General features: G+C 25.9%; 1 protein-coding gene across 7 annotated transcripts in view; it reads left to right on the top strand.

The window, feature by feature from the left end:
• LOC107442615 (gamma-aminobutyric acid receptor subunit beta-like) overlaps positions 1 to 24,869 on the top strand; it is a 299,127-nt gene that overhangs the window by 199,712 nt on the left and 74,546 nt on the right. For 2 of the 7 annotated variants that reach the window (XM_071188357.2, XM_071188360.2), the window contains one exon: positions 13,358 to 15,184. The exons of the other annotated variants lie outside the window; for them this stretch is intronic. In XM_071188357.2, coding sequence (XP_071044458.1) covers positions 13,358 to 13,600 — 243 coding nt within the window. In that variant the 3' untranslated portion in view covers positions 13,601 to 15,184. Of the gene's footprint in view, positions 1 to 13,357; positions 15,185 to 24,869 lie in introns of those variants that run through there. 7 annotated transcript variants of the gene reach the window in all.

Here is a 24,869-nt window from a genome sequence, read left to right as displayed (position 1 = left end):
AGCGCCATGAAACAAACTCCCATTTTCAAGACCAGACGCCAGACGTGAATGAGAAGTAACTAAAAGATTTTAAATATAAAACGTAAAGTTGCCAGCGAAAAATGTAAAAATAAAGGTACGAAACAAAACTAAAAAACCACAGTAGCCGAGAGAGGGAAAGTTAAAAAACAGAACAAGAAAGCCCACAGTGGCCGAGAGGTGCCAATCAGGATAAAATGCATTTCCGCACGCAATAGAGAGTTGGTGACTAAAAGAATACTCTGGAGTCTCAAGATGAGCTGATGCGACTAGGCAGGAAATAATTTTGGCAAAGCTCAAAATTGAATTTATACCAGGGATTCAAGCAATGTACAGCGATTGAAATTTTATAGTAAATGAAGTAAAACAATAATATCGGTATTTTTAAAATGGCTTAGATTTTTTATACTTTTATGTTCCAAATTATTTTGTCTAAGTGGTTTTCGAAATCAAACCACTTCTAATGCTATTTATAATTATAAAACGAGTATTACATTTTCTCTCTTATTTTTTTATTTATTTTTATTATTAAAATTTAAATTTTACTGTATAATTTTTGGTATTTAAATCTTTAATGTACTTTATACTTTTATGCTTAAAATTTGTATAATTAATAAAATTAAATTTCTTACAATTCACTAAGTGCAAAATTTTAAAGTTCAAAAATAATAATCCTTATTAATTCTTATTATTTCTTGCTTTAAATTCCAAAATAATGTGATAAGTTTTGATCTCACAATATAAAGTAGAAGCAAAATGAAAGAGCTGAGCGATTATTTTTTGTCAGAGTTCTCTCCGTCGCAAGAGTTTCCCAATAATTCTTTCAAAAAACCATTCAATCATGAGATAAAAAAAAAGTATTAGAAGAAGTTTAATTCCCTAAAAAATAGAAATTTCGTCTTTCAGCACTAAGCTTGATTTATTTGAAATCAAGAGAATTTCGCTTGATACAAAAAAAATATAAGATTTCAGAAACTCTAGACTTTATTTGAAAATGCGTCAATCTTTACTGACTTATTTAATTTAAAATTTTGACGATAACATTTTTTCAAAATTTCCTTAAACTCAGAAGTCAAATCATTGCTTAAAGAAATCAGGAACTATAGATAAATTTTAAATATATCTTACGTTTAAACATGAACAAAATTGATAGTAAAATAAAAGATTTATAACTTACGTTTTGAATTTTCTTATAAAATTTATGGAACGTAATTAAAATTTAAATTTTATTATTTTACTGTAGTTACACTCTCTGTGAAATATTCATGCATCAAAAGCGTAAATATTAGAAATTTAGTATAATTATTCGTACGGAAATTTTTTTTTCGGAGTTTTTTTTTCCAAAAATTAATCTAAATACTAAATACGAAATATCTACACAACAGATATAAAATTAATATCACGCATGAGTTTAAGCATTTTATTCAAAAAAACGGAGAAGCTATTTGCTGTTTTTTATTTCATGTTAAGAAAAACAATAATTTTCATTTATGAGCTTGCGAGTCGATCGATTGTTTATTATATATATATATATATATATATATATATATATATATATATATATATATATATATATATATATATATATATATACCATGCTCTAAGGTATCATGATAAAATTATAAAATTTAATAACATGTGGTAAGGACATATATTATTGTCAATTTTGCTAAGATTATTGCCAAAGCACTTCAATAAAAATTGCCAAACTCCTACAGAGTTAGAAACACGGTAAATTTTTTTATTTAATCATGATACCTTGAAGCTTGCCATAAAAACTATTTAGAACTGTATATAACTATAAGAACTGTAATTTTGAAAACTGAAATTCCATGTATAGCATTAACGTATGAATGAAAATATTACCAAATTAATGTTTTTAATACCGTATATATAGGTTTTTAATATCAAAATTATGGATTTTTTTCACCAGAAGTGTAATTTACATACAATACTGTAATTCTACCATAACTATTTCTCCGTGTACTTTTTTACGCTCTACATTTAATAGTGGCCTCCGCAAGGTCATATGGGCAGCCTACCAAAGATGATTTTATTTTAGCCTACAAAATATATTGATCTGGCTAATTTTCTGTAATATTTCCTTTGTGACTACAAAAAGTTTTGAGGATTTTATTGAGTTGTTTTCGTTTAATTAATTTGTGGTTTAAGTCCTACAACAAGCAACCAATGTTTTCAAAAGTGTTGCTAATTTATTAATCCTTAAAAATGTTTATAACGTAGCTAATTGATTAGCACTTAAATATAGTTATAGTCGTTCTTGCACTATCAAACTAATTTTCAGTGGCTCTGAACCATACAGTCTAGACGAAAAATCCCCAAAAGAATTTGCATCAAAATAGTTTGTTTCATTTGTATTTCGTAATTGATTAAATTTACCCAGTTTATATCAATTCAGTTATTAGCGTATAGCTCACAGAATTTTACGTTGAAATATAGCTTATCAAATAGCGTTTATACTTTTTTGCAGTTAAGTCTTAAATGCACCGTTTTCAAATCGCTAAAATTACAGATAAGGTTTTGTTTCAAATTACAAATTTTAGAAGAAAGACTGACAATACTTATGGCAGTACCTCACAGACTACAAAACTTTTTAAAGAATTTCCTGCTTGTTTTTTATTTTAATCTGGGCTTTGGAAAATCTTACACCAGACAAACAATGTTTGTAAACGAGTAGCTTATCGATTAATATTTGAGTATGTTTATGGTGACACATTTATCCATCGAGTAAGAAGAAACTCATTTTCTGTGTCATTGCACGATCCAGTTTAGACAACAAATCCCCCAAATAACCATTAGTTTCAATCAAAGTGTAAATGAGATACTTTATATTCAAATTAGTTTTGAAGCTGGTGTTGAAAACCATAAACTTCCTTGAAGATTATGCTTTCCGCTCGTTCAAATCAGCTATAAAACCGGTTTTCTAAAAATAATTTATGCATGTAGCAAGCGAAATATTTTACAAATGCTTTCTATAGTGTTTTATTATCATTTTTGGATCAAAGAAAGGAAGAAAAATTTTATGGATACAATAATTTCAAATAGTGGTAAATTAAAAATATCAAAAATATCAATAAGATTCACAGACGAAAAGTTAAGATTCAAACATTTTGAATTGTACAATAATTTAATTTACTGACACGCAATTAAAATTATTTGTGGAATGTCACATTTCATAAATAAATAAATTTCAATGAGAACAAAAACCTAATAAACTTTAAAAAAAACTTATAGAGATTGATATTACTGCTTTATATTAGTACTATAATATTTTAATAAAAGTCAATTCCAAGCATCTGTATTCGATACATTGATAATGACTCAATTTTGAAGATATTCTGAAATGGTTCACCCTATTACAACATAAGGTTCCATTCGGGATATAATATTTAAATCATTAATTAGTTTTTCTTTCTGACCTTTTAACCTTTATATATATTTTTTTATTATCGTCGTTGAACAACCGATCCAATTTTTGAGTTTACGACAACCAATATTCAACTCGGTAGCCTTATAATTTCAAACGCAATCCAGAAGAAAAGGGAAATCCTGAATCAAGTATTGGGAGTAATTTACCTTATTGGAGGACTTTTCGATAGAACTAACCCGCATTCTCAGTAAAAGGAGAGGAAAATCACGAAAACCTTCCATGGTTAGCTTGATAAGAAGGGGACTCAAACCCATGATCCGGCTACCAGGATATTTTACATCATCACTGTGATCGATGCTAGTCAGCTACGGATTCCATATCAACCAACCATCGGTGGGATTTGAGCCCGGCTCTATTCCCTGAGCCACCAAGACTCCACTTTTTCATCTTTATGATGATTCATCCTTTTTCTGATTCTCAATAAAAATTGATTATTTTATTGATTCCTATAGTGTTCAATTTCCTTATTAACAAGATTATATTTAGCAGACATTTTTTTTACAGACTCTTACTATTCGAAACCTAAACCTCTGCCAATTCGAAACCTAAACAGAAAAAAAGGATAAAAGAAAAGAGAGATCAACGAAAAAAATTAAGAAAAATAATAGTAAGCTTTATTTACTAGGCTTAAGCTGTAAGATAAAATAAGTTAAAAATACAAAGGAAACAAGATAAAAGATATAAAGATTTTTTAAAGGAGAAGAAGAAAACTAAAAAATTTTCACAATTTTACAAGTTTAAAAGAAAAATAGGGAAAAGATATAATTTCATCAGCTCACATGATTATACCTGAAAAAATAGTGGTTTCTAATATTGTATTAATACAGCCAAAGCAAAACATATCAGTGTATAAAGCGTTATAGAATTATAGTTATAGTATATATTTAGTTCAACATATAATCTTATATATATATATATATATATATATATATATATATATATATATATATATATATATATATTATATATATATATATATATATATATATATATATATATATATATATATATATATATATATATATATATATATATATATATATATATATATATATATATATATATATATATATATATATATATATATATATATATATATATATATATATATATATATATATATATATATATATATATATATATATATATATATATATATATATATATATATATATATATATATATATATATATATATATATATATATATATATATATATATATATTAGCCTTATAAAATTAAAAGGATCTTAAAATTAAACTTAAAAGAATTATATTTTAATATTTTAATTGCAGACTAGCCTTTCTGATTGATGAGAATTTTAAATAATCTCTTTCACATAATTAATTTAGCTCTTAGCGTATATATTAGCTTTAATTGAATAGAAATGTAATCTTTATTTATAAAATGAGTCCATACTGCGTAGTGAAATGCCTTTATGACGCCGAAAATCATTCAAATTAATAAATATTTTGAGATATTAATTCATCTTCATCCTGTCGTATGAATACATCTTACGGCGTTAATTCTAACAGAGAAGTCTGGATATTATAGATCACATGACATGAAGGAATAACTGTATGCTTCATATGATAAATGCGCGCACTTGTCTTTTGGAAATGGTACAGTGAATTTAAGCCCAGCAGCTCCGCTCCATGTAAATTTTGTAAATAGCTTTCTTTACTCTTTTCCTCAATAAATGCTTCATAAAAAGCATTATGAATATATCCTTACAAAAGCACGAATGCGAAATAACATTCTGAGGGATATGAATTAAAATTGAAAATTGAACTTTCACCGTATTATAACAAAATGAAAGCATATATATATATATATATATATATATATATATATATATATATATATATATATATATATATATATATATATATATATATATATATATATATATATATATATATATATATATATATATATATATATATATATATATATATATATATATATATACATATATATATATATATATATATATATATATATATATATATATATATATATATATATATATATATATATATATATATATATATATATATATATATATATATATATATATATATATATATATATGTGTGTGTTGAAAACAAAGTTTAGAAAGCTACGAGAACATGTGAAATTTACCGTGATTCTGGCTCCACGGAGCAGCAAAAAGCTCGGTAATATTCTCGGTATATTAACAATTAAAAATAGTGATAAAATTTGATAATTTTATTACAATACCTTAGACCATGGCCTAAAAACCATTTACTCGGTTGAATTCATTTTGAAGTTTCGTATTTTTTACTTAATATGCGGTAATAAGAACTATAATTTTGAAAACCAGAATTTTCGGCAAACCGTTTTCATAAGAAAGGAAAAATCACCAAATGAATAGTTTAAATACCTTATATTTCAGTTTTTAATCCCGAAATTGAGTTTTTTTTTTATTTATTTATTTTACAAAAACGTCATTACTCTACAATGCGGCAATTTTATCAGATTTTTTTTTCAACATCTAAGAAAAAAAATTCGAAAGTAAAACTCAAAACCACCTTTGATCCTCTGAAAAGGGCGGAAATTAGATTACTTATTTTTTTTTTCTCTCACTTTTTTGATTTTGTTTATTAAAGTGTCAGCGGAATTCATGCTCTCTCTATTTCACATTTACTTCCTTTAGCGCCAACCTTTGTTACGCGATTTTCTTTTTCAATATTTATTGCATAAATCTCTTACGTAGAAAAAGTAAAAACAAGTTGTTAAATAAAATATACATATATGCATTTCATATCACGCTTGGTTACTTCTACGGATATCACCGATTCATTAAAACAAATAAAATACCGCTATTTCTCATCTTAAAAAAATAATGGGATTTTCTGTACTGTCAAAAATTAATTTCATTTCATCATTAATCCAAAGAAACACTATGTATAATTAAATTTATTCAAATTAAATACACTTGATAAGTTAAATTAACATAATTAATACCCCAGCACATTTTTTACTCGCACTGCTTCTTTTAAGTTTGTGTCTAATAGCATTCACCGATATTTCTTCGTTGCTAAATAAAGTTAATAATTAACTTTCTTTCGAATTCTGTCTGCTTTGTTTTTCTCTCCTTCTCTCTCCGCTCTTTTTCTCAGATATTTTTTAGTTAAATACACATATATTAAGGACTATTAAGGACCAATATTAAGAAGACAGAAAGAAGAAACTTGTAAACAAGCTTCGTCATCTAACAATGGTAAGTGTCTGAAATGCTGTAGTTATTTATTTGATTTTTGTTGTGTACTCTTTGTGCTAGACTTAGTTATTCTGAAAGTATTGTTTGTAGTTGCATGCTAGTTCTTTCGCTATCTTTGTGTTTAGCACTTTTATATCACAATTTTCACCCCAAAAATTGAGAGTGTATAACAATAAAATAAATTTTAATACTGTTATTGAGAGTAATTCGGCATGAGTGCACGATATTTTCTCACTTAACTGATAGCTAATGTCCATACACGTATATACACGTACTTACACGTAGATATGCTGTACACGTATTTGGTATGTGTAATAGATAATAATACAGAACTTTTTTGCTGTATAGCCTGCTATTAAATGTTCTAATGTCAGCTATTAAAAGAAGAATATGAACTTGAACTTTAATACGCTGTAATAGATAAACATACGCGAAATTTTCACAATTATTTACATGATTTTATTAGATTTTATTTTCATCAGTATATACTTCGGTTTAGACGTAATATTGTTAGGTCAAATGCATTTTTTTTTCAGATATTTGAGAAAGGGGTAATTTTGTATCCGATATACATCTTTCACAACCTCAAACTCAAGTCATATATAGAATCCATTTTTAAGCTAATTGATTCGATATTTATTTATAGTTCTCGTTTATTACACAGAAAAAGGTTTAAAGCAGCGCTTAATTTTAAAAAAAATTCCCGTTAAAATTAACCATTATTTTTTACTATGCAGTGAATAATCACTTACTATTTATTGGCTAGATTGCTGTTTTTATGAGCAACTCTTATGCAACATTTTCATCAAAAAATAAGCACTAAATAATTTAAGCAATTTTTTTGTCTAAAGTAAGTGGACTTTGAAAAGCAATAAAATATTAAACTTATTAAATTAGGCAAATATTTTAATTCTAGACGTAATTTTAAAGCTGCAGGGAAACATATCAATTTAATCTAAACAGCTTACAATAAAGATTATACTAATTTTTTTTACATCAAAATGTTTTAATTGATTAAAATATTTGAAAAACTGTACAAAATAAATTCGCTCACGACCAATTTATAATTTTTAATTTTCTTAACAATTATTTCTTCCGCAAACCCCATGCTTAGAAATATTAAGTTCTGTATAAAATGTTAACTATTTTAATGCAAAACTTAACAATTCTCAAGTGGCAGGAGAAATATTTATAATAATTTCATCAAAACGGCTTAAACAATATGTAAACAAAAACTGAACAAGATAGAATTTTTCAGTACGGAACGATTTTTCTCACTTTCTGAACACTCTTAAAACAAAATACATGTCTGTATTATAAATTAATAAAAATAATTCATCTGAAATAAAACAGTTTTATAGGCAGCATGTTGTAGCATTAAAAATCTTAATCGTTAACCTATATTAAGATGATTTTTTTCATTTTAACTGTAACTCATATCAAAATTTATTCAAACGTTTAAACTGATTTCTTACTTTTATTAAATGAAATATACTCAGTAATATTTATTGAAACATAATCCATTACGCATGCTTACTTTCTTATAACATGACTTCGTTTAGTAACTAAACACTTTATCAAAACAAATCTTTGAAGAGAAAGAAACGATATACTTCATTTACATTTATCATACTTAATTCAATGAGCAAAGAGACATTTAAATAACAGGAAGCTTAAGATCAATGAGAGGACGCAAAATAACTACCACATTAGGAATAAGTAATCAAATTTAAAAGCTGAATTCTTGGAATATTTCCCTATCGCCCAGAAAAAAAATTCTAGAAAATAGAATTTCAGAGGAGAAATAACGATTGAATTGCAGATATAGAATAAGATGACATTTTAATCATCTTATCTTCTCCCTGCAGAACGCAAGGCATTTCTCATTTCCTAAACTAATTCGATTTTCTTTGATTATAATCAGAAATCAACCTCTTGTAGAATAAAAGAACGATTTTTTAAATGGTTACAATACGCAACTATGAAAGGAAGCTTCAAGGGCTCGTTATTGATTTCTCATCTCTTGAGTTCAGAGAAAGTGAAGAGCCATTCAGGACTAAGAAAAGACCCAGTTTAGATAATATTTACAATAGCTTCTAAAAGATATAGTGATATCGAAAGTTTAAAAACTTAAGAAACTCGGGCAGATTAAACTGATAAAGACTTTGCAAGATGAAAATGCTATATAGTTTAAAAAGTAAACTGCTTTTCTTTTTATAACATTTTTTTTTACTTATTTTTATTTAAACGCTATACATGACAATATATTTATCATCCTAAAATATTTATTTTCACAAAAAAACAATTAAAAGTGTGCTTGCAGTAACTGTGTATTGCATATATTGTGTGTAACAATTAACTGCAAACATAAATAACAAAAGAATAAGAAAAAAATACTTAATAATTGAATGTTTAGAATTAATAGCTGTAAATTTACACTAGGCGTCTTAAATGTCACTGATTTTCAAAAGAATATAACAGGAAAACAGCTAAATTTAAAAAACAATATTCAAAGCAAGTTTATGACAAAGGCATGAATTTTTCTTCTCAAATTTGCGATTTTAGAACAAAAACTTTTCAATGGCGCTGCCCACATTAAGCGCGTAAATCAAAGAAAAAATACTGAAAATCACGTCATGATTTCTTAAAATCTTTTAAATAATGAAAATCACATTAGCATATTTTCGAAATATTCATCATAAGCCTAATCACTTGTCGTATTAAAACATGATATGATATGAGATTTAAATACTCTTCTGTGCTAGATGTTTACCACTTAAAACCTCTAAAAATATTTTTTAAACTAAAACCAGAATTTTTGGAAAGAAAAGTTTTTGTCAGTTGTTTGTTTCCGAAATTGTTTGTTGGAATTTTTCTTTGTTTTTTTTTTTTCAATTTTATTTTAACCGTTTTATCATAGGTTTGTGAAAAACGTTAATCTAACTTAGACCAGTCTATAAGAATAAAAAAGTTTTTTAAGATAATTTAATTAATAAAGATTTGCAAGAAACTTCATTTAGAAAACATATGTAATATGTAATGCTAATATATATCCTTCAAAATAATAAATATTTTAATTGTAAGTAAATATAACTATTAATTTTAAATAAAAATATAAAATTAAAGTTGATTAAATATTTTTAAGAAGTAATTTTATGATCGTAATAATCTGTTTACAATATTACACTGTTTCAAAAACCAATAATGTTAAGTTTATAAATGTGAAAAATAGTTGTTATTCTAAATTGCATGAAATATTTAGTTTCTGTGTTATAAATAAATTTAACTTAAAACTGGGATCATTTTGAATGCTTTTGATACAAATTAATTTTCATACAAAACTAAATTTCATTTGTATTTCTTTACATTTTATTAAAAGTAAAAGAAGTGCATTTATTAACTGTAAAATCATGTTTAAATGTTAAATTCTAAACTAAATAAGAAAACCCAATTTGTAAAACCTGCATGATTGTAAAACTTGCCTTCGCATGTGCTCTGTAAATGTTAACTTTTATATAAGTTTGATGTATTACTCCTTCATATTATATAATCAAGTTTATGAAACCAGGAATGCTTATGATACATTTTAAAGCTCTTTTGGAATATACATTTCAAAGCTAATTGTTTAATTTTAACTTAAAAAAATAAAAATCATAGCTTGCTTTCACATAGTTCTCAAAATATATATTTTAATAAACACAAATAAATATTTAAAAGCATTTTTTTAAAGTGTCGTTGGTTGGTTTTAACATGTCAAATATAAAATTTTATTTTCGTATTGTTCTTGCGGAACAATAGCTATGAAACTGCTTTATCCTCAGTATTTAATCAAAATCAGTCATGAAAAAATTAATTATGTAATAATTTTAATTGTAAGAATAAAATGAAATGTTTGTAAGTTTATAGCTCCACTAGTAGTTTTTAAAGATAAGTTAAAAGTCTAAGTTTTCTATCTAATGATGATCAAAAAAATTTTTTTAACTTATATAATTCTTCTTTGTAAAAGACGATAAAGAAAAAAAGGTTTCCAGTTTAAATTTAAACTATTTCTTAAGGAAATAAAAAATGTATAAACTAGTTTCCATTTTTTTCATTTTATTTTTAACAAAGAAATATTATTTCAAATTTTTATAAATATTTAACAAGTTCAGAAATATAAAATTCAGAAAAGAATGAAAAGAATTTAGCTTAATATTCTAATCATTTCTTTGCAGTGAAAATTTTCAATAACATGTTTTTGAAATCAGGATATTGAATAGCCCGAAGATTTCAGTAAATGTTATTCAAACTTGTGTTCGTTACTTTTAGTTTAACATTTTGCTTTCTAAAAATAAATCATTTTAAATGCATATATTACATAAATATGAATAAAAGATTACAAAAAGAAAAATCTTAATTTGGTTAGAGAAATTCTTTTTTTTATTATCCAAATAAGGTGAATAATGCATATAAATTGTATACATACTTTTTATTAACATATTTTTATTGTGAATCCACCCTAAAATGAAATTAGTTTTAAACCATTGGAAAAATTGTTAAATAGAAACATGTCTGCTTGTATACAATTTTGTGTTTTTCAATCGTATGCATCTCCGCAAATCATCACCTCAAAGCCATTCTCAAAATTATTCAAAATGCTTAAACAGATTTTTATACTATATATAAATGTAAAAAAGTGTTAATTTACAGGCAACCAAGAAAGTTCCAGCAATTTTTCACATTTATTCTCAGTTTATGGCAATAAATACGTATTAATTTTCGTACTTCCACCTATTATACCAACTTCTTATAAATCAATTAAGCCGATTCAAATAGTTTGACCACGTGTTTTAACTTTTTAATACTAAAGGCAATTGATTACAAAATTGATAACTTAATACATTGATTACTAAAATGAATTTAGTGTTCCACGTACATGTGGTAAATTTCATTTTCATAACTCCGCAGAAGGCAATGGTTAAAAATCCGTTTAAAGAATTCAAATAAGGCACCCGGTTTCAAAGCAACTTTAGTGCTGATATTTATAAAAAGAATTTTTTTTTGTCGCAGTAGGTGGAAGAAATCTTTTAAGTGCGTAGGCGATTCCGTTCAAAAATAAATCCGTTTTCCTTTTTTTATTATTCTAAACAAAATAAATATTTTTAAAAAAATGCATGACTCATTATTTTCATGAAAAGTATAGCTGAACAACAAAAAAGGCAAGTTTTGTTAGTTTTACGTGGCTCAGTTTTGTCCAAAAACCTGTTTAGGTAAAAAATAGATTATAATAAATAAAACTATTTTAAACAATCTTACTCCTCTGTCCTTTTGAACACATTAAGCAAAATTACGAACAATTTCGAGAAAAAATTGTTTTCTAGAAAAAATTAGCTGAACAATAAAAATATGCAACTTTAGTTGGTTTAATCACAATTCAATATAGAAAATAACATAATTTTTATTTAGATTAAAAATAGATATTATAATAAGTAAAACTAGCTTAAATCAATCATGCACTTTGATCCGATTAAAAGCATCTAACTAGCTTTGCTTCTAAATTCGAGACAGATTTTTCTCATAAAAAAATATAGCTGAAGAACAAAAAACAACAAAAATGCTAGTTTCGTTGGTTCGTTTGTTTATCTAATTTCAATACAAAACCTGACTCATTTTTTAAATTTACTCTAAAAATAGATTATAATAAATAAAACTATCTTAAGGCAATCATACGTCTTCCTTTACGAACATTTAATTAAATTTTCTTCTAAATTCGTGACAGAATTTCTCTCTATTAAAATATATATCTGAACAAAAATAAATATTGGCTTCGTTGGCTTATCTCAGCTCAATACAAAATATAACTTGCTCTTTTATTTAGTTTAAGGGCAGATTGTAATAAATAAAGTTATTTTAAAGCAACCATGCACACCGATCCTTTTACAAAAAACATGTAGCTAAATTTACTTCAAAATTATACAAAATTATTTCAGTAGAAAATATGCTACAAAATATAACTTACTCTTTTATTTAGTTTAAAAATAGATTGTAATAAATAAAACTATCTTACAGCAATCACGCACCCATGTCCCTTTAAATAACATTTAGCAAAATTTGCTTCTATGTTAGACAGAATTTTTTCAATAGGAAATATAACTACAAAATATAACTTACTTTTATTTAGGTTAAAAACCGATTGAAAAAAAAATAAAGCCATCTGAAAGCAATTATTAACCTCGATCCCTTTAAAAACAATTATCTAAATTTGAATCTAAATTTAAAATTTAAGAAAGTTTTTTTTTCTTAAGTGTATATCTAAAAGTCGACAGAGCAGATTTTGGATTTTGAAACCTTAAAGCGAATTAACCCTTTGCTTACGGTATACCATGTTCTACCATCACATGTGGTCCACATGTTGTACCAGCTGTAAGGAAAAGGTTAATAATGTGATTATTTTCAGACAATGCTTAAGTTTTGAGCTTCAAATGAAATAAATACTCTCCTATAATGCTTACCTAGTCATGTCCAGTAATGCTTACAAACCAAAACACCGGAATTATACTCCTTTACGAGAGAACTTTATTGGTTGCTTAACAATTATCAATTGAAATAACAATCATCTAGTGATACATTTATTTTCAAAACATACTGCTTGTCTTTTTCAGGAAGTTCGACTGAAATTGGTAGATCCTCGAGCATATGCTGCCACTTCAACACTCAGTCGTTCAGCATCAGCCCAAAACGTCGAAGTGCCTAACTTCCCATTCCCCAACACGCTTTGTGGAGTAACTCCAAGTGATATTGACAAATACTCAAGAGTCGTCTTTCCAGTCTGCTTCGTGTGCTTTAATTTAATGTATTGGATCATTTATTTACATATTAGTGATGTACTAGTACCAGAAAACTGACTTATTTTAATGACTTTCCATTTAAAACCGTCCACAAAATCATAAGTGTTTTTGAATGATAAACATAGGAAATGCAACATTGTTAATGAATTGAAATTTTAAGAGCAGAAATATATTTTCAGTTATTGATTTCTCTAAAGAATATGTATTACAAAAACATCTTTATTGTTACGTTTTATAATGCATAAGTTGAATTTGGATTGTCTTTTACTCGAATAGTTTATGGTGTTGTTGTTGATAATTTAGCTCGATGGTGCATAGTTTATTTTTTTTTTAAATTGTTTCTTCGAATTAAGTTTTCCAATTTTATATTGCGTAGTAAATGTACCAATTTACCGAGTTGTTAAAATTACGTAATATACATGACGTAGTAAATATGAGTCTGAAAAAAAATGGTAGCCATTAAAAATATTATGAAAAACTGTATTAAGTATGAAAAAGCGCACGCGAACAAATTTGAGAGCGCTAATTAATTACATTTTAAAACTTAGGGATAAGTAAAATCCATCCCTAATGCAGAACAGTTACTGACCTACCATCAAGAGAAAAACTCCCGTCATCAGACAAGTTATGTCAGTCAATAAAGAAACTGGTTTTTCCGCTTTACAGCAAGTATAATAAAAGGCATTTTTTTTCACAAGGATCAAATAGACCGACATAATGAAACCAAATCATGACAAAACCACTAGCAACTATAATAAATTGTCAAAAATATTTCGGTAAAAAATTTAATTCGCTATATATCGTTCAATAAGTTTCATTTTCTTCGTCTGTTCGTACCAAACGGAACCAAAATACTTCCCATCACATTTGTCATATGTAACTAACCGGTTTCCGTAGCGACTGACACTGACATATCTAGTGATGGGGCTTTTTCGCGTAACGGTTAGTCAATATTCTAAATTCCATTCTGCTGAAAATTTAAGAATTTAAAGCAATAAGCATAATAAAGCTTAAAAATTTAAAGCAATTGCATTACGCTAAAATTAACACTAATTTTGTAAAACAAGAATTTCATTTAGAAAGACTGTTCACTGCATTTAAGTTCTCTTCCATTTTTTAATACACAAACCCCATTAACAAATAATAGCAATAAATTTAAATGTAAACATATCTGCAAATTACATATCTAACTCACTGAGGAGCATTGAATGCTATGAGCTTGAAGCTTGGCTCTTCCATACTGTGATTGCTATCTTACACATTCAAATATGCGGGTACACATGTCTATATTCAAACATGTTTCCAACTTTTCTACATCTTTAAACTTCTATTCTAAAATTTACTGAAATAAATATACATATTTCCACTGCCTCAATTAGTGAAATTTTATGTTAGTGCTATGGTTTAGAAAATCTCTACTCTTGCTAAATTTAACGTAGTTGCGTATTTGTTAATAAAATTTATTCTAAATAGAATTGGATACCTAAATGCTAGAATCAAACTACTTCAACATTTTTACATCTTTTCATCTCTTTATGCTATCATATGAAAACACCAATATAAATTCAGTCACATCATATTTGTATTGAAACATTTGAAGACTAAGGGATAATAATGATTTATGGCCATTTTCAAAAAAAATGATGATTAGATCGCCATCTGATGCATTTTGAGCATTACCAAGATTTGACAAATCAATGAAATAAAAAATTGGTCCTCCCCGAGTGCTATTACATAGTGAAAATGGGCAATACTGTAGAAAAACCCTTCCTGTCCACATGCAACTTCATTTTCTCTCCAAATCAGCCTTCGTGGACTTAGTCGTACTTTTCTCTTAGTCTTAATCTCTAAGCAATTGTCCATAGCGTAGTGCAAGCATTAATGCTACATTTTTACTGTAAGGCAAAAATTTGCACTTTAAAAGCAAGTAAAACTTAAATAATTGAATGAATGTGAATAACGCATATAATTATGAATAAACGTACTTTGAGAATAATTTTACTAATATGAAATGCAACATACCGCAAATGGTGAAGTGATTTCCAAAACGCATTCTTGTAACAAAATTAACAGTATTTAATGCTAAAACACTAATTTGTTTACTTAGAAATTATAAAATTTGAATTTCAATGCTACTATTTAGCATTTAACTGCTTTTAGAAAGTTTGAAATAATAAATAATTTAGAACAATTGTATCTACAAAACATCATGTCATCTTGAAAATTCGTTTTTACTGTTAGGAAATACAACATATCATAAAAGATCTAATTCTTTGATAAACGTATTCTTTCGATAAAGAAATTTTAATTTACTTATCTATAAAACAAATTCCTTTGATGCAAAAATTAAATTTAAATAATTAAGTTTCACTGTGAATGCCACTATTTAGTGTATAACAGCTAATAACTATATCTTAGCGAAATCACATTAATGAATCTTAAAAGTGTTTTATTGCTGTTATGAAATACAACTTTACAGTAAAGTGCTTTTATCAACCTTTTTTAGGTGCTAACAGATTGTTAACATTTTGTTCAATTAATCAAATAATTTATTGCAAAAACTAAATTTGAAAGTTAAATACCCCTATATACCATGTGACTGCTTAGAAAATGTTTCACGTAATTGAATACCAAAGCAAAATCACATCTACACTTTCATTCTGAAATTACGGTAAAATGACAGACAGCATTCTTTCTGTTCGATTAACCATAAAATTTATTCTTAGAAACTTTTATTTTTACCTTTACGATTTTGAAGTCGTTTACAAATGTTTTGCCTCTCGATACGGTTTTGTAACCACTTACAGCTAGCATAGTTTTTAAACCATAAAAGTGAAACTTAAACAGACATTAGTACTCAGTGGGTACTGCGCCATTTATGCTTGAATGATAATTTCGTACTCTAATATTCCAAGGTCATCCATTGAAGAGTACATGATACAGACTCTTCATGTGTTTAAGGAATGAAAGAAATATTGTAGTATCAACGCTGCTCCCGTATCAACGCAACCCCTGTTCAGTTGGTAATGAGAATGACGGATTAGCCTTCTCGGCTGCAGCTTCACGGAACAAAATAGCTTTAAAAGTTGAACCTAGTTAGCCAGGATGAAACTCGGATAGCTTAACCGTATTAAAAAAAAAACAATCAATAAACTTTTTTCTCACACTTAACAGTTTGGATATCAACTTTTTATGGATATTTGACTGTTTAGGTTGAATACGGTAAAATAGCAATTAAATAAATTGCTATTTCACCATTTTTGTCGAAAATTTCGAACAGTGTAAGAAAAGAAAGTTAATATTTTATGCCATAAAATTAATTCTTTAAAAGTAATTTTCAAATTTAAATAATAAAATGCGAATTTTTTCTGTTTATTATGTGACGTCTTACAACTAAATTTCATGTTGATAAATCCGTTGGTAATTTTCATCGATTGATATAAAAATATAGCTTAACAATTACTCTAGAAGTAACTTGAGTTGAATTTTTCGGACTGCGGTACATATTTGAGGAAAATATTGGCGCGTAATTTTATTACAATTTTGTCTTAGCTGAATTTTTTCAAAGTGAAAATGTAAAATACAATTTATAATTTCTTTAAGATTTTTGCAAGATTATAATAAAATTTATTATCTTGCACATGGAAAACAGAAGGTATTCCTGATTCATAACTATAGTCATAAATCTGATATTTGAAGTCTCTAATCAACAACTTGAATTATAATTTACTAAACGCAATTACGAAGTTAAAATTAAAAGATCAAGTTTTAATGTTTTTGAGTATAAAATTTCAAATCATTTAAATAATTACAAAAATATTATTTTAAAATAAAAAGTAATCGAAGTCAAAGTAACAGTGTTTATCAAATATTGCACATAGTTAATAAGTTTATTCTTCGAATCAATTGTATGAAAAGCTGATAACATTTTCCTCCAGTCAATTAATTATTTCCGTAAGTAAATATATTTGAAATCAAAGAACTTGTTACGCAATTAAATACTTCCAGCAAATATACCATGTCTCTTTCGACACGCCGACTTTTAAATATAATATTATAAAAATATTATTTTAATATAAAAAGTAATCGAAGTCAAAGTAAAGATATTTTTTCACAAATAATATGCATAGTTAATAAGCTTATCCTTTCAGTAATCAATTGTATCAAATGCTGATAACATTTTCCTCTAGCCAATTAGTTATTCCCGTAAATAAATATATTTGAAGTCAAAGAACTTGTTACGCAATTAAATACTTCTAACAAATCTAACTTGATTGAAGAAAATTACCATATCTCTTTTGGCACCCTGACTTTTAAATATACATTGTAACAAACTTAAAACAATTAAACAGATAAATTTGCAGAAAACTAATTTACTTTTTGGAATCGTTTTCTTTTCTCAGAATTTATTTTCAAAATAGACAAAATCAGAGTGGGAGTTTCGGGAAATCAAAATGGCATTTCTCAAGATCGAAGCATTTTTTTGTTAAGAATAAAAGTTACAAACTTTACACAATTAGTCTAACATTTTTTGGAAAAATTTGAAAACATTTACAGTATGAAACTTTAAAATGAAACAACCTTGGTTAGAGATTAGTAATGCTTCTCGTGCAAAAAAAAAGATTTCATTTCGAACGTTTATATTTGAAAAACGAAACTTGGTATATTTTTCACTAATTTGTATTTAATTTAATGTAATATTTGTAATAGTTTAAAACATATATATATATATATATATATATATATATATATATATATTTAAAGTACAGTCATTAATCTGCTAAACTGAATGAGCGATACTGAATGAATCTGCAAAGCTGAATGAAATTCTAATGCTATGCATGCTATGATGATATGCATGCTATGAAAAAAAATATAGATGAACTAAAAACAGAAATATCATGGAATCGTAACTGAACGATCTTAAGGCAGAAGTATCACTTGGTTATGCATAAACTTACATACTCTATAAAAGTAATTTTCAAAGCTATGACGACACCAAACATAAGTATGGCATAAAATTAAACTATGATATTTTTTTATTTACTTATTAGTTTTTTTTAAAGTCATATATAAATATAAATAAGTCTGCCTAAAATGTATATTTCAGTTTTGAACAATGCTTACTAATTGGAGATCAATTTTTCTTAATCATTTAAACTTATTGACAAATTTTAGAAGTGTTACAATTTTTGTATCGCAAATTTTTTGATTATCGTCATATCTTGACAGATTGCTAAAATATAGCGAAACTACAATTTTATCACCATTGACAAGATAAAGAATTAAGCTGTCTTCGATTTTTAAAACATAGATCCAATTTATTCCACGTGTCGTTCGCAGTGAATATTTATCTTAGTAAATAAATTTCCGTCTATAGAATTGGATTCAGACTAAAGGTCAGAAAGAGACAGCTATAAATGCAATTAAATATCCAGCCAATTTATTTTAAGATTGCCTTCTTTTCTCCTACCGATGAACTTCTTAAAGTAAATATTAGAATCCAATTTTCCATATGTTGTTTCCTTCTTAATGTTTTCAAAATTGCGTATTTGCGTAGTTGCGTATTATTGCAATATTTGAAATAATTTCAAATATATAAATATTTAAAATGCAATCAATGATGTTCTGAACTGCATAAAGAAATTCCCAAAGCTATAAAGATGATATACACTTCTATGACAAAAAATATATGAAATCGAGACAAAAATATCATGGAATAGTTCCGGAATGATCATAACAGATAGAAGTATCAGTTTTTAATGCATAATAGTACTGACTCTACAAAAGTAATTTTTAACGCTACGAAGACACTATGCATAATTATGACATTAAATTATAATCTCAAGTAATTATTTACATACTTTTTTGGAAAATCGCATATAAATGTAAATAAGTCTACCTAAACGTATATTGTAGTTTGAAACAATGTTTTTTAATTAAATATAAATCAGAAAATATGTTATATGTTTTCTAATTAAATATACATTTTCCAAAGCATTTAAATTTTTTGATAAACTTAAGAAGTGTTGCAATTTTTGTACCATAAATATTTCGATTATTGTTATATCTTGACAAATTGTAAAAATATAGCGAAGCAACAAATTTACCACCGCTGACAAGATAAAGAATTAAGCTGTCTTCTATTTTAAAAATATGGATCCTATTTATTTCACGTGTAGTTTGCAGCGAATATTTATCTTAATATATAAATTTTCGGTCCATAGAATTGGATTCAGACTAAAATTGAGAAAAAGACAACAATAAATGCAGATAGATATCTAGCCACTTTATTTTTAGATGCCCTTCTTTTCTCATATTGCTGAACTTCCTAAAGTAAATGTTAGAATCCAATTTTCCAAGTATTGTTTCTTTCTTAAAGTTTTCAAAATTGCGTGCTTTGATTTATTTATTCTCTTTTTCTTCTATGTTTCTGTTGTGGTTACTTTCATACAAACAGAAAAAGATCTTAAGAGGTTCAACTGAATTTCATTTTTTCTTCAGATAAACGATTTAAGGGTTTCATTTCTCTTTGTTTCATTTCAAACAATTTTTTTGACATTTTTTTAACTGAACTTTTTCTGGAAAAGGATATTATTCAGGATCTACAACCAAAGTGTGTTTAGTTGTTTCATTCTTTTTATGCAGAATATGTGCAGAGTTTTCTTGTGTGCATTTGATATTTTGTATACCCATGTATAAAACTCTTATTGCTTTATAACAAAACTACTATTGCTTTACTACAAAACTGTTACAATTTGAACCTACTATTACAAAAATAATAACTTTATCGAAATTATGCTGATATTATTATTGAACATGCTGTGACTTATCATCGTGGTAACTTTAAAACTATTTTTTCCTAATCATAATTTTTGCATGGCGTTTAAAATATTGCATAAATATTGAACTCAACGTGTAAAATTTTGTTTAGTAGCTTCATTTTACTTTTTCTTTCAATATTTGTGCTGTGGTTACTTTCACACAGGGGAAAAAAGATCTTAAGAGGCTCAAGTTCATTTTTTCTTCGGGAAAACGATTTTAGAGTGTCATTTCTCCTTTGTTTAATTTCAGTACAATATTTTTGACATTTTTATCTATACTTTTCCAGAAAAGAAAATTGTTCAGGGTCTACAACCATAATCTGTTTAGTTAAGTATTGTACTGAATTATTGTTGCTTTCCCTGATAGCTGTCGTATGGGATCTCGCAAGTCTCTGCGTTTTCCGTCATGAGCATTGCCTCTATCTAAGCTTTGGGTTTCTGTAATCGAGAATTTTTTTACGAGAGGGGGGATTAGCCACTTACCCAACCTTGCTCATCTGCTTGCTCTTAGGACCATCAAAGAATCGAGAATTCTAATTAATATTATTATCCATAAGTAATGTTTTCATGTCCATTCTTGTTGACTCTTGTAAAAACGGAGAGAACTGAAATCCAGTTGAAAACAAAAATTCCTTAAAACTAGCATTAAATAAGAATTGCAGAGAAGAAAGATGTTATAAAGTTGACAATAATTTTTTTAAATCTTATATTATATAGGATCTAGGGGAGAAACTGTTATCTAACTAAAATTAAAATAAGTCCGAACTTACATTATATAGGAAATGTGCAGGAGGAAACTGTTATCTGACTGGAAATTAAATTTGTCTGAACTTGTATTATATAGGAAATGTGCGAGAGGAAACTGTTATCTGGCTGGAAATTAAATTTGTCTGAACTTATATTATATAGGAAATGTGCGAGAGGAAATTGTTATCTAGCTGGAAATTAAATTTGTCTGAACTTATATTATATAGGAAATGTGCGAGAGGAAACTGTTATCTACCTGTAAATTAAATTTGTCTGAAACTAATATTGCATTAATACACGCTTTCTTGTTTCTGATTCATATAATGTTTAAAAAAGTATATAATTGTGCTTTTAGCTGCAAAATTGCAAGTAAAACATGCAACAACTTTTCACTTTTAACATATGACTAGGCACGCAACCTAGAAGATTTTTTTTAAAAAAGTAATTAGATGTTATAGCAAGCTTTTAAATATTAATAGAGACTAGTACAAGAACTTTCATCTCAAACGTTTCGTCATTATAAAATTTTTGATATATACTTTCATATTTAATATAATATTTACTTGGCTTTATACAATGATAAAAAAATATCAGTCATCTATATACTTATTGATGTTTGCCTTAAAACTATTGCTATTGATAATTTTAAAGAATATTCTAACTAAAGTTCCTACCTTATATGCATTCTGTATTGTCAGTAAATTTTAAAATAAATAAATATTACCTACTAGTTTAAGTAGATAATACTTATTTATTTTAAAATTTTATTAGAAAGTTTAAATTTATACGTTTAAAATTATATCTTCAAATTTCTTACATGTTTTGTTTTCTATCATTAACAGTTTTTTAATTTCAAATCAAATTTTAATAATCATGTTACATTAATTGCCTTTACATGCCTTAAAACATAAGTGTTTGGACAAAAAGAGCTTATACTCTTTAAACTAAGAGACTTAAGAAACGTCTCAGTGAAAAAAAAACATAAAAGTTCTGTAATGAATAAATCATATTACAAAGTTTTTAATGTGCTTTAAGTAACACTTATAAACATTACATGTAACCAGTTATGAAGAATCATTTGAAGCCATTCTTGCAATTCTTATTATAAATTCACTTGAACAGTAGCTAAATTTGAAATTTAAATATTTTGCAAAATTTTTGTACTTACTTTCTGAGTCCTTTCTAGTTTTGAACATTCAGTGGTAACATTTCTGCAAAAAAAATATTTTTTCTTATTATTCACAGGAAAATTTGCATGAAACAATTTAGCTCACTATAAAAAATTCTGGATCAAAATACGTTTTAAAGTACCAGCACTTTCGTAAAATCCGTATTACCATAAAATCCATTTTACCATAAAATCCCTTCCACCTTAAAGTTTAATTTTTCTGAAAATCCATTTTCTCCGTAAAATATAATACCGTAACTACAGTGATATAATTTTTATTACAGGAATAAAGCAGTTTTGCGATAATTATTAATGTAAAAATTAAAGTATATCAGATTTTTTGTTTCGCTACGTTATCTGGTAAAAATGAATTTTACGGTACAAATTCGGTATCTTGGGTGCTGGTACTCTTTACTATAATTTTAACTGGAATTTCTTAGAGTGCACAAGGTCTCAACAACTGAAGAGTTAAAATCTATCATCGATTAAATTTCTTAATTTTAACAATTTTTTTCAAGCAAATATCAGCACTTATTACATTTCTCATTTACAACATTTTGTGATTTTTAGCATTTGACTTCACTTGAAATTACGTTTTAATATTTGTTAACTTTTCATTAAATTTTATTTTCTTAAATACTCTAATAAATAGTTGATGCAAGATATCACAAGAAACATTAATTCTTTATGACAAATGTACATCCAATTTATGAATTTACTGAAAATTTATTCGCAATATTCAAAAGTTAACGCAAGATATCACCAGAAACATTAATTCATTATGACAAATGTACATCCAATTTATGAATTTACTGAAAAATTATTCGTAATATTCAAAAGTTAACGCAAGATATCACAAGAAACATTAAATCTTTATGATAAATGTACATCCAATTTAGAAATTTGCTAAAAAAACATACACAATATTGAAAAGTCAATGCAAGATATCACTTGAAACAATAATTCTTTATGATAAATGTACATCCAATTTATGAATTTGCTGAAAAAATATCATAATATTAAATTTTGCAATATTAAAAAGCTAATGCAAGATATCACAAGATGCAGTAGTTCTTTACGATAAATGTACATCCAATTTATGAATTTTCTGAAAATATATTCATAATATTAAATATTCACAATGTTAAATATTCACAATATTAAATTTCACAAGATTAAAAAGATAATGCAAAACATCACAAAATATATTAATTCCTTATGATAAATGTACATCCGATATAGGAATTTTCTGAAAGTATTTCACTAAATCAAATACGGAATAATAAATTTCTTTCACATTTGTTAAACTTTTTTTTCATAAATTAACACCTTTTGTAATGATCAGACATGCATTTTTCAATTTATATATTGTCTATCTTTTTCTGAAAGCTGCTGTTAAGTGTTTGGGCATATTTCAAATTAAACCAGATGCTAGATTGAAAATATTCATAGTTATGTATGTAATGTATAGTGCATACATTATGAGGAATTTCAATCATACATTGCTCATAAATACATTTCTCGTCCAAATATTGTGCCTTGTCATACTCGCAGTAAATGTCTCATTTAAATTTAAATGTAAAAATCGTCTTTCAATATTCTGCACAGTTATTTATATATTTTTATAAGAATTATATTTCAAAAATCTGATATTCCATCCAAAAATTAATTGTTTATTACAATTATTGTCATTTTCAATTTAATCTATGCCATTTTACTATTTCAATATATATGTTTTATCTTACAAGTTTTATGTAAAAAGTTATAATTTTTCTTGTAGTTGAAATAAAATTTTTTTAATTTACTGTGATGTTTTTTTAATGTGATTATTATTTATTGAGAATTTATTTTATGAAATGCTACAAAACATATTTTACAGAATTTTCAAATAGTTTTTATATAAAATCTGCTTGATAAAAAAATTAGATAAAAATTTATAAAGATAAAAATTTGGATCGACAATTATCTATGAAAATAATTCATTCAAATTAGCAAATATTCAAGAGCAAGCTATTTAGAGGACATAATTAATTAAAATATGCTACATTGATTAAAACTCTACTAGTAAGAAATTATTTTTTTTTTCGTAGAATATTATTTATAAGTCATACTATTCCTCTGTCAAATTTTTATTTCATGAATTTGTCAAATATTAATTATATTTATCAAACTGATTATTTAATTAATTCATAATACTTACATTTTAATTTCCTAGCTTTAATGCTCTTTAGAAGTATGTATCATTTCAAACACTATAAAAAACGTTCTTAATACGTTATTTGTAAATAAAAAAGCTTATTTCATTAATTTAAAAATATATTTAAAAGAAGTTAAGGAGTATTTTCAATTTATATATATTTTGTTTTAAATTTTTCAAAGATATAAACTAGCAATATTAGTACAAAAGTTCATAAGCTCATTCTAGAAACTTTTGTTTAATTTTTTTAGAACAAGAAAAAAGGTTTTTTTCAAGATAAAAAAAAAATTTCCCGATTTCCATATTTTTCTTCACTTTTTTTCAGCCATATTTTTCTTTTCTTAAATTAAAAAAAAATTACATTCATTTTTGATATTTTCAAATTTTAAT

The sequence above is a fragment of the Parasteatoda tepidariorum genome, chromosome 12 (assembly GCF_982258835.1).
Source record: "Parasteatoda tepidariorum strain Cologne lab strain chromosome 12, Ptep-v5.0, whole genome shotgun sequence".
NCBI classification, from domain to species: domain Eukaryota; kingdom Metazoa; phylum Arthropoda; class Arachnida; order Araneae; family Theridiidae; genus Parasteatoda; species Parasteatoda tepidariorum.
Note: the sequence above shows the minus strand (reverse complement) of the source record. Positions and strands in the feature narration are given on the sequence as shown.